This window comes from Ceratotherium simum, chromosome 1 (assembly GCF_057802395.1).
Source record: "Ceratotherium simum simum isolate JZ-2026a chromosome 1, ASM5780239v1, whole genome shotgun sequence".
Lineage (NCBI taxonomy): Eukaryota > Metazoa > Chordata > Mammalia > Perissodactyla > Rhinocerotidae > Ceratotherium > Ceratotherium simum.
In genome coordinates this window covers 96333546-96345805 of record NC_141900.1, presented here as the reverse complement: position 1 = coordinate 96345805, position 12260 = coordinate 96333546, and the positions used below count along the sequence as shown (strand labels likewise).

At 45.2% G+C, this 12260-nt stretch overlaps 1 protein-coding gene across 3 annotated transcripts in view; it reads left to right on the top strand.

The window, feature by feature from the left end:
• The first annotated feature begins 4691 nt into the window (after nucleotides 1-4691).
• Nucleotides 4692-12260, top strand: part of DENND11 (DENN domain containing 11) — a 42595-nt gene continuing 35026 nt past the window's right edge. For 2 of the 3 annotated variants that reach the window (XM_087431842.1, XM_004430686.3), the window contains exon 1: nucleotides 4692-4959. In XM_087431842.1, the coding sequence (XP_087287968.1) occupies nucleotides 4692-4959 (268 nt within the window). Of the gene's footprint in view, nucleotides 4960-5153; nucleotides 5554-12260 lie in introns of those variants that run through there. The other variant, XM_087431850.1, reaches the window with a different exon arrangement.

Here is a 12260-nt window from a genome sequence, read left to right as displayed (position 1 = left end):
TTCCATTTTACTAATCCCTACACCATTTCTGTGGTATGTGATTTACTGTGCTTTCAACTTGAGTCACACCAACAAGTGCCTGCAGCACAGATGATTTGAGAGGAGTGAAGGGAAAACTAGTGCAAATGGGGCTGATGTTATAGCCAGCGTGGTTGAATGTATAAGATAAATGTTAGGAAGTTGGAAGTCTGGAACAGATCAGATACCCCTGGATATCTCTGGGCCTTGGGTTCTCTCAGTATCTGACTGTGGGACTTAAGTTCATGGGACAGAGAAGGGTGCAGATACTCCTTAGACCATTAGGAAGATTCTTTTCTTCATCTCCTCCACTCATAGTCTGAATTTCACCCTGTTACACCTCAGCTTGTCCCACAGTCTGCACTCCTGTCTGGACCACTAGGATTTGCCCTGGTCAACTAATTATGCAGATGGATCACGGAAGCAGGGTCACCTATTCCTACCTAGCAGAGAGAATAAAATGGCTTAGCGATATAAAGATGTTGATTTGTCTTCAGTAAATATGTAATTCTTGTGCAGTCTGAATGAAAAAATCTCACATTTTTTTGAAACTAGATAAAATGATTTTAAATTTCACATGGAAAAATAATTGTGAGAAATAGCTAAAGATTTTTTTAAAAACAAGAAGAGTAAGGAGAAAAGACTACCTCTCCTAGAAATAAATAAATTATGTATATATAATTAGTGTGGTACTAGTGTAAGAATAGACCCGTCAGTGGCAAAGAATAATAGATTAGTAAATATCAGTAATATTGTACTCTAAAGGGGAATTATAAATCAAAGGAAGTGGAAGAACTATTCAATAAGCAGTATGGCAAGTACTGGTTAACTATTCAACACAAAAAATTTGAGTCCCTTCATATCACATATCAATATAAACATTGAATAGATTAAGAGAACAAATGTAGAAAATCAATCTATAAATAACTAGAGGAAAATAAAAGTGAATGTTGATCAAATTTCTGGGTGGGAACCAACTTTCTAAATGTCAAAGCAACATAAGAAATCACAGAAAGTTTGACTAGGTAAAATTTAGGGCTTCTATATATCATAAAGCAATTAAGCAGCATTGAAACCAGACAATAAATTGTAAATGATATTAACAAAAAGCATGCCAGACGAAAGATTAATATTCTTATTGCATAAAGAACTCATGCAAATTGATAACAAGAGCACAAAGACCCCAGAGGATCAGTGAGCAAGAGGCATCATGAACAGACAGTGCACTGAAGAGGAACCACAAAGCACCAACATATATTTTGAAATCATGATTAGATTCAGGCACAAAACAACTTAAAACAAAATGACATTTTCATCTGACAAATTGGCAAAAAAGATTTTAAGTGGCAATACCTAATTGGGACAAGAGTGAAATGAAACTGATGCCCTTATACACTTGTGAATCAACAATTTGGCAATCAAGAACCTGAAAAACATGAATACATTTTAACCCAGTATTGCCACCTCTGGCTGTCTGTCATGAGTCAGCAACCTGAATGGCTGATGGTACTTGCCCTGCCTGTCACCCCTCCTTCTATATTTCATACCTTGCCTGATGGCTGCATTCCCTGCTAGTCTGTAAGCCTGATGAGCGATCTCTGCTTCTTCACAGGTGTCCCAGTGCACTGCGAGGGGCTTGGCATGTAATAGGTACCTAGTGTTAGCTCAGAGTGAAATTGGCCAACACTTTAGGCCCAACAAAGAAGGGACAGGCTTGATTGTCCAACAATGAGAGAGAATGCTTAAGTAAATTTTCAAACATACATACAGTGGAAACCATTAAAATCATGCATGTAAAAAGTTTCTAATAGGATGGCAAAATGTTCATAGCCTGATGTTAAGGAAAAAAGAATACAGAATTGATATATAGTATGATCAACATACAAACATAGGAAAGAAAAACATCTAAACCTATCATCTATTTTAAGATATACTATTATTTTTACATGCGACTAAGCATAAAAAATGCCCAAGATGGGGAGTCTAATATGATACCCCATATACAACTGGCAAATAAACCTCCCATGCAGAGAGGGCCAGGCAGGGAAACTTCCTTGTCTCGACTTTGCACTGGGTGGACGGAGGAAAAAACTTGCCTAAGAATTCGAACTATAAGCCGGTGTTCCCATTTGAATTCGCACTACCAGCATGGTCCAAAGAACCTCAAGCGGAGAATTTAACTCACAGCAGTCTCCAGTTGGTGGTGCCTCCAGATGGCTGACAAAGGCAAACACAAGTCTCTTCTGTGAGAACTCGACCTCAGTGTGGCCGGCAGCGAGTATGAGTCGCCATAGCAATGTTAACAAGTGAAGAATTTTGCATCCTAGAGTTGATGAAATAAGATAAGCAAAATCTTAACAGTGGTGAGATTATAGATCAAAAATACTTTTATATAATGCATTTTATATACATTATATTTTTACATAAATAATGTAGATATACTTTTTTTGAGGAAGATTGGCCCTGTGCTAACATCTGTTGCCCATCTTCCTCTTTCCTTTTTCTCCCCAAAGCCCCAGTACACAGTTGTATATCCTAGTAGTAGGTCCTTCTAGTTCTTCTGTGTGGGACGCTGCCTCAGCATGGCTTGAGGAGCGGTGAGTAGGTCCACCCCCAGGATTCAAACCAGCAAACCCCGGGGCTGTGGAACCAGAATGCGAGAACTTAACTGCTATGCCACCGGGACAGCCCCTTATAGATATATTTTATATAACGTACATTTTATAATGTAGATATTTAGTATTTGGCAAAGTAAAATAATTTTATTTTAAAATTTAGACATATGGGGTTCTAGGGGAACTCATTTAAAAATACAGCATTATCCTAGGGGCTCTGTGATTGCCTCTTCATTCCTTCTTGCTCTTCACACTCGTTTCCCATCAGAGCTATTCTAACAGCTAACTTCAATTAGTTCCCTTCCTACCATCTTGGGAAATTCAGTAGACACAGAAAAGATAAATCTGATGGTCAGGTATAGAGCCTCTTTCAGACTGTGAATGTGTGTTAAGAGGGGTTTCATCACCATCATTAACATTTGTGAGCACCTCCTCCGTACAAGATACTAGGTTAAGCCTGGCAGGAGGGGCCAATTGTACGTAAGTATAACTCTCTACTTTAATTTGCTTAGTTGAAAAATACTTGTTGAGCATCTGTTATGCAAAGCACTAGGAATCTGAAGAAAGACATGGAGGCTGGTGAGCTAGCACACACACATAATGAAGACTGGAAAAGGCTCTAGGTTCAGGGTTCTGACATTTCAGTCTTCTGTTTATATAGCAAATTGATTTTGATTGGGATGGAGATGGTGAGTTTATTTCCTGGCGTGTAAATACAGCTTGAGGGTATTAAAATAGGGGGTGCGGGGGTGGGGGGACGGTGGAGTCCACACAAAAGGAATTCAGTCCCTCAGGGGAGAAAAAGTCAGACCTAAAGCTTTGGAAATAGATTAAAGATTTTCTGCAAACCCCCATTTTATATTTTAACATAACACTTTGAATGCCTCAACCCTTAGGGTAAATCTAGTGGCTAAGTAATCAGAGGAAGTGGGAATCAGAAATGGAAATGGCCATGAAAAGAATGAGAAGGAATGAGATGAGGAGAAAGACTTGTTCAGATACCCAATTCATCCAAGGTTCAGGAAGTCCAGGCAGTTTACCTGTTCCCAGAAGAACCCAGTGGATTTATGCACTAGGTATTACCCGGGGGGCATTTATGAAGATTCATATCCCATGTGCCAGACATGCAATCATAATATGATTTAATCTCTCTTCCCAAGGAGATAATCAACGACTGCCCAAGGCTGCTGCTTCCAGGCAAAAATCTATGATATAACAATCAAGAATCTATGTATGCAGCATTTTACCCTAAAGAATAGGGACTGCTTTCATCATTTATGTATTTAGTTCAACCGCCTCCCCGCAAGGGCGAGTAAGTGACAATCCGTCATCTGTGGAGACTTAGTCACTGAAATGGATGGGGAACCCCAGGAAGGCCAGGGCCAGGGCCAGGGCCAGGGCACTATCCAGCTCATTCAAGGGCACAAGAGACTGGGTTATACACACACAACTACTCCAGGCCAGACACCAAAGTTCACAGCTTCAGGAGACCAGGCCACATCCCAAGCCCAAACAAGGCCCTGCAGCCAGGGCTCCCCTCTTCTGCTTCACTTCCCAGCTCAGCGGTAGCACTGGCCACACACCCAGCATTATGTAATACATTTCTGTCATGGCCCATATGACCAGGGGACTTTCAAAAATAATGGTGGCGTATAAAAATTCACGGTCGTACAGTTATCCCACGGAACCCTAGGTGAGAAGGCACCTCAACCGGGCACAGTTAGGTCCAGGTGGATGCGTGTCATGCCACCACACATTTTCTATAGCGACCACACATATGCATCCATGAAATCCCAAATCAGGCACGCAGTTCAGCGAAGCCTGTTGGGAGGACGCCTTCTCGGGCTCGCTCGGAAAGTCGACTCCGGGGGGCGGGCAGCGGGGCGGGGGGGGGGCGGGCAGCGGGGCGGGGCGGGGCGGCCCGGGGCAGGTGCGGCCCGCGGGCGGCGCGGAGGCGCGGCGCGAGCGCGGAGCCGGGCGGGCGGCCGGGCGAGGGGACTTCCCGCAGCCCGCCTCTGCGCCCGCCCCTCGCCGCCCGCGGCTCCTCCTCGCTTCGCCATGGTGGAGCGGGGAGACGCGGCGCCGCTGCTGCGCTGGGCCGAGGGCCCCGCCGTCTCCCCGCCGCGGGCCCCGGAGCTGCAGGCTGGAGGCCGGGGCTGGGGCAGCGGCGGGGGCGGCCGGCCGGCCGCGGAGCCGCTGAGGGGGCGGGAGCGCGAGGAGCTGGGTCCCTCCGAGGTGCTGCTGCAGCCCGGGCGCCTAGAGCTGGGCGACGTGGAGGAGGACCAAGTGGTGGCCGTGTTCGTGGTCACCTTCGATCCCCGCTCGGGTGAGAGCCGCTCGGGGACCCGGGGCGGGGAGAGGGTCGCCCTACTGGGCTTTGGGGGTGGCGGGGGAGGGGCTCGCTGCGCGCGCACCCGCACCCACACACCTGCACCCCGCCCCGCCGGCCGCCTCCCTGGGAGACGGCAGAGTGCGCCCGCCAGGTCTGGGCGCGGGACCCGCGGCTTTGTTCCCTGCGCCCTGCGACCCCCCTCTCCTTTCCGTCCCGCTGCTTCTCAGCAGATCCGCGTTCCGCGCCCGCATCCCCACAGTCGTGTTTGCGCTTCTCCAGCGATGGAGGATCCTGTGTGTAGCCACAGGCACGCCGGCTTTTGTTTTGTTTTCCTGCTTGGCTAAAAGGTTTTTTCCCTTAAGAGGAGGAACGCCCCCCAAGTGAACTCCTTCTGAAACAGACTGTCCTAGGCTTCTAGGTTCTCTGCTCCCCCGCCCTCGCTCCCCATCTCTCCCTGCACCGTAAACTTTCCAAGCGGCCAAGTTCACTTTCTCTGACAGCATTATTTTGAGGAATTAATGCGGGGAGCATTAAGGGATGAGACTGAGGGATTAAGCTGGAGACGGATTAAAGGAGAAGGCTTCTCAGGTAGGCTCTGTCTGGTATGTGTGGAGAATTAAAGGTTATCTCATCTGTACCTAACCACTCAGTAAGGAAGTGTGCGTTTTAGTGGTGAGAGACTTCATGGGGGGTTCAAAAGCCAAGGGATAAATACCCGCGCTCAGAAGGCCTCAGGTGGTCTGGGAGGGCGTGGAGAGCTGCTCTGCTCTCAGTATTGGAGGAGGGAGAGCTATAGTCATGGTTCTGGGGCTTAAGAAAACCCAGGTGTGTCTTTCTGTCCGTAACTCCAGTGGGGTTGCTGGAATGTGGAGTGCCTATTAGTGAAGGAGAATATTCTGCTGCTTTCTGGAGGCCCCTTCCTGGCCTTCCAAGGATGACGGTAGAACCCATTCGGAAGAACTTGATGGCGTGGGAGGAAGAAGGGTTAGGATCCTGAGGTGGGGATTCATCTGTGGCAGAAGATGCAGTCCCAGGCAGGGTAACTTAATTTCAGTCAGGGATTATAAACCAGCAAGGCTCAGGAAGAAAAATCCACCGTTTGTGGGGAGGACACTAGGCCCCTCTGACTCTTGTCTATTCCTTGGCCCCATCCCAATGGCTTTCAGACTTTTTTGACTGATTCACCATATGAAATTAATTTTACATCCCAACCAATATACTCACATACATACATATGTAACTGAAACAGAAGTTTCATGAAGTAGGACTAACTCCTTCTACTTATAATGCATACTGGTATTTTCTATTCTATTTTTAAAGAAATTTTAGGCTCATCACACATTTTGGTTGACTCACCTATGGTTGGGACTCCCACATACCAGTGGTTTGAAAAACTATTCTTTTTTGACCAAAGTAACCCTTATTGCTAGGAAAAAACAGATACTTTGTAACTAATAATATTCCTTAATGCCCTAGCCCTTCACCTACAAGTAAATAGATAAGATTGATTCTAGGAAGTGTTGAACAGTAACTAGAAGAAATGGAACATTAACAGGGTCTGATTTAGCAGTCGAGTCTAGGGAAGGGAAGGAGAAAAGAGAATCTTACACTAACCACAGATGGAATTGATAAAATTGCAGGCTCCACAGAGATGGGACCCTCGCCGTGTCTTGTCCGTCACAGCTGGTGAGCAGGGTTTTGTGGGTTTGTGTATATGGAGTGGGTGTGTGTGTAATGGTTTTAAGATTAAGGTGAATGTGGAAAGAAGGAATTGTAACTGATACTTGGACACTTACTGTGTGCAGGTATTTTACTAACATGGTGTTTCATTTAATTCTAATCACTACTCTATAATTTGTTGATTGTTTATACCCAGTTTATACAACAGCAGACAGACCAGGGATGACTGAGTAATTTGGAAATATTAACCAGCTGATAATTACTTGACTCTGAGTCTTTCTAGCATACTACACTGCCTGAACCTCTGCCCCCTAACTTTTCATCATTACTGTCTCCAGGGCGTGGAGGGGAAGGAAAGGAGAGGGAGAGAGAGAGAATGTGTTTTTAACTTTGGTTGATGGTTTTGTTTTTGTTTGTGTTTTTTGGAAAGCTGTTGTTTCCTGCCTCTAAACTTGTTTGTTTCTCTTTTGTCATCTATCCCAGTCCAAAATGGCACTTTGGATCCTGTAAAAATATTCTAATAGTACCTATATAAGGTAAAAATTATATGGCACATCTCCTAAAAGTAGAAGATGCATGGATGAATGAATGCTACGGAGGTTCCCAGGGCCTCAAAAGTTAGCACTAGGCCAAGGGCTTCAGAGAGCTCCTGGTGTGTCCCTTGTGTGAGACTGAGGAAATCATGGTCTGGAGAGGTGAGATGCGGGCCCTTGGTTGCCGGGTGGGCTGGAGACATCACTGGCCAGACTAATGTCTCCTGGTTTTAGTTCAGTATCTTCCTCACTCTACCAGTGAGGCAGATCTGCTCTATGTTACTGTTTAACCTTGGTCCACCAAGACTTTTGCCCTTCCTTAGCTTATGTTTCCAAAAGTACTAAAAGGAAAACTGTCTTTTTTATCAAAATCAGAGCATATCACAGAAGTTTATTAGTATGTGGGAGAAACTGTCTAGACTTTCTCTTTCTTGCTTGCCTGCCTATCCAGTCCCCCGTGTCTCTCCCGTCTCTGTCCTCCATTTTCTTCCCTAGGAGCTCCTTCTCCCCAAACCTCCCCAGTCATTAACTGCCCAGGCCACGGATATGTCATTCATTTTCCCACCTAGAGTAGATAACTGTTGGCATGTATCCAAATCAGAGTGTGCGTGCATGTGTGCAATGGAGAGGATGGAGGAGGAGAGAAACCACAGCTCTGGTCCACCTATAGGGTATGAATGGTCTCTGTGGTGAAAGTGGATGTGAGAGGGAATATGGGGAGGAGTGGATCCTAGTTAGAGAGTGTCTGTGTGGGTCGTGTATGTGCACATTTAGGAGGAATGTGCTCAGTGATTCTCAGACTGGTGTATGGGAATAAGAGAGTAATTCTTCTTGTATACCTTTGGATACAAGTTGTGGGTTGGGTATCTGTAGAAAGAATCAGAAAAGGATAGAGGCATAAAGAATGTTATTTTCATTGGACTCATGGTTTGAAAATTATGGTTATTGGATCTACAAATGACATGAGGACCAAGGGCTTCAGGTTCAAGTGAGGTAGAGACTTACACACACACTCACACACTCTCTTGCTCACACACTCAGTCTTTATCTGGAGCAGGGAGTCCTTGGGATGGTGGTGCTGGCCATCTGGGCTACAAAGCTGCTATTGAAACCAGGCCCAGATGCTGACTACGCGAGCCGGGTGAGAGAGGTTGGCAGCCAGAATATTGCTTTTTCATTGTGTTCAACCCGTTATTTAGACTCTTTGTTTTTAATTTTTATTTTGTTCTGTGGGTTTTAGTAGAATTTCTTTACTTTTCTCTGCTTAATTAAGGGAAAAGGTATTGTCACACTTGGAAATCAGCCTGCTCATCCCTCCCCTGTCTATGAAGGTGACACATCGGTCTCACCACGTGACTGAGGACTTGGCGTGTGGGCCTGAGGCACATAAAACTTTGGACCTACAATAAATGACGCCTGGGAATCTGCCTCATTGGACTGTTTCTTTATAGGAGATTCACTTTAAACTGCTACATTTTCCTCAGTTATTTTGTGGGTGTCTGGGGGAAATTCCTATGCTGTGTGTATCTGTATTAGGCTGGCTTAAAAGAGGAAGGAGATGGTTGAGGGGAGGAGAACCTGCTGAGGTTTTTAAGATGTCTCTCCTTTTGTTCTTCCTGATTAGGGATGAATTACTACCTGTTCTCCTTCGACCTCTTGCCAGGGCCCAAATTACATCTAAAAACCTATTTAGTGCATCTAAATGCGCCTATGTTTATGTCGAATGAGTGTATTTAAAATCACTAACACACGCTAATTTTGATCTCCATACACTCTCCATATAGTCAAGGAACTACAAGCATTTTCTTTTAAACAATGGAGATGATGGCGGCACAGTGAGATTAGGGCTAGGTGTGGTGTCTGAGGCATAACTTGGAGTGCTGCCCTGGTCATCTGACTCGTGCAAATAATAAATGGCTCCAGCCGTGAGTGGCAAAGTGACAACGTAGAATGAGAATGGAAAATTTGGAGCTTAATTTTGAGATGCAAAGAGCAGTCCTAAAAATGGCCAGCTTAAAGAGAGGCAAAGAGAAGGCCCGTTCTGCTAGCCGACGCAAGAAAGTCTCTTAGGATGATTAACTACCATGTCCTTTCTCTGTAGTTTCCATCAGAGGTCAGTGGATGACAGTTGTGGTTAATTTCATTAAACCCACATTGGCAAAATCTTTCCCAGGCTGTTTGGTGATTCACCTGCTTGCAGTTTTCAGGGAGAAGTCAGTTTGTGGCCATCTGCCGTGGATTCTGTTTCTTCTCTTGAAAGTCTATGGGGAGTGAAGTAGGAGTGGAAATCCTAACCACCACCAGTTACTGAGTGCCCACTCTGTGCCAGGAACTATGTTTGGGGTTCAAGGACTTTGCCTGTGGTCCTTTCCCCAGTCTTGGCTGTAATGATGAGAAAAACATACACACACAGCCCTTAAGTCATCCTAAGTCACAGAGCAGGGAGGTGCAGAGCCCAGAGGCGAGACTGGGGCTGCCTGCCTCCTGTGCCTGCACTCCCTCCCCACCCCACCGCCCAGGGTAAAACGATATGGGGCCTGAGAAATGGAAGTTTTTTCCCATGTAAAATTAATGCGTTGGAATTCAGCCATGGTTCGGCATATGGCTGACTTGAAATCACCAGGATTAATTTCTTCCTGCCTCAGGTTTCTTTATACTGACTCTTTCTTCCTTTCCTTTGGATATACTCTCATCCTAGGTGGTTTTAAGACTATTTAAAACTACTTAAGACCAAAAGTGAAGTGATATGGGCTGTTTACTTTTCTGGTGTTGGAGTCTGAACCAGATAATCTTCTAAGGTTTCTTCCATCCCTGGGGTTTGGTGGCCTCCCACGGAGGTGCTTCTGTAGAGGGAATGTGGTGTTGGGACCGTGAGGACTCCTGGGTTCCTGCCTTTATTCCTGAGACAAGATTCCTTTTTTCTTCCCGAATGGAATTAGGGCGTTTGCGTATTCTGCTGGGAAGAAGCTGATGGAAAGAGTAAAAATCAAGGCATATGTTGGAGAGGGGAAAACTGGTGCCGTACTCCACTCGGGAGTTCAGAGGAGCGGTAAGAGGACCTTAAGCTGCGGCAGCCACTGCTTAGAAAATGAGGACCTCGAGAGGAAGTTCTTGAGAACCACCCAACAAGGAGGGAGGAGGAGGAAGGAAGGTCATGTGTATATTTCCCATTAGAAAGAGATTGTTTGGGTTCAAGATTATTGTTTTCTCTACTTTAAATATTTTGAGATGAACTTCCTAACAGGCAGCAGCAGAGGCAGCTAGTGTCTATTCTGCCTAGAGAAATGGTGGTTGATGAAATCCATATATGCCTGGGGTATTCACATTTGAACAGAAATAGGAGACCGAGGCAGCCCCCTATGTAGATAGGACAGAGTATATCTCACTTAGTATAGAAGCTTATAAAACATCAGCTCTGGGGGCCCCTCACACACACAGCTGCTAGGCTGGCCTTCAGAACAGAGGAGCAGCAAGGTTCAGACCATCTCTACATCTCAGCACTGCCCTCTGGCTTCCAATGAGTACTGAGCCTCCAACCCAACTGTCCGTGGGTCTGGGTTCCTTTAAACAAGCACATATTTGCCTTTGCGTGAGCCCAGCACCCGACACGGTGCTGCCAGGTTCCTTTCCACCAATATTTATTGAATGACTGGCTGAAGGTACACGATGCAGGCTGCCACACTTGTTCCTCATGTGGTCCTGTGGGCCCTCCTCCTAAGTTGTCTTTGCAGCTGGAGGCTAGGCAGGGCCTGTAGGTACCTGTGATAGGCCCAAGGCGTGGCCCAAGAAGAGGGAGGATGTGGAGATGGAAGGAGGGAAACGGAAAATAAGGCGCTGGTCAACGTGGACTCCTCTTCCTTTGATTGACTACCCCTGGGCTGGGCCCTTCTGTTGACTCCTTCCAGGCCCCAGCTTCCTGGCTGAGTTCCTAAAGTGTGGGGAGCATATTTGGAAAACCAAAGGGCTTAGAGTATGAAGACTGAGCCTGGGGTGGGTAGCGTTCGGTGTGAAATTTTTCTGGCATTAAATGTCTTACCACCAAGGATTGTTGTTTTTGCAAAATCACTTTCCTTTAAGCTTGTACAGTTTTCATATATAAACTGGTTTCCAATTTTTGAGAATAGTGTAATATTTCTGTTCAAGGATGACCTTTAGCCATGATGCCTCTTCATCCCCCTATTTATAGCACATCACCACAATTATTGTTGCGTTTGCGAAGTCCTGTATGCCTAACCTTATGTTTTTTCACATCTCCATTATTTCAATGATGTTCCTCAATTTGTATGTTGAAATTTTTTACACCACCAAGAAGTTGGAAGAACAGTACAGTGAAAATCTATTTTATCTTTCACTTAGAGTCCCCATTTGTTCACATTTTGCCATATTTGCTTTATCCTTATACAGTCAGTTCTGTTAAAATATGAAATATGCATTTTTAAAAATCACTGTGCTATGAAAATCATGCAAGAAAAATCACAGGGCTTATGGGAAAATTGAGGTGAAGGGCCCAACACCCAAACACTTGGTCAGTGACACATTAAAAAAAGATAGGGACATAATACAAATGATAGGACAGTTTGTAATGTATGTAACCATTTATGTTAAATGGTTAAGAAATACATGAATACTCAAAATATGGCACTTTACCTTAAAAAAGACCTGAAGTTTGCATATGAAGGTAAGTATTGGAAAGGTTGACCTTGTGAGTTACTGTGAAGTGTGGAAGAAAGGCTCTGTGAACTTGGATGGAAAGCAGTAATACTGGAAGTGGTAGGTGTGTCTCGTAATGCACATGGTGACTGAGGTCTCAGGCAGATGTTTGAGGGGTTTGGGGGGTGCATCTGTGTGTTCCTACCTGGCTCCGTTCAGCGGGGTGCAGTTTTCAGCATTCATAGTGTGAACCTGATGATGGAAATCTGCCTCAGCTAACACAAAATTTCCTGTCATCACATTGTTCACTGATACATCAGTTGCTCTGGGACAAATCCGGCCAGCATTATAACAGAACTGACTATGTATAGATGTACTTTTATTTTCTGTTTGTTGTTTTGCTGAACTATTTGAAAGTAAGTTGCAGACATC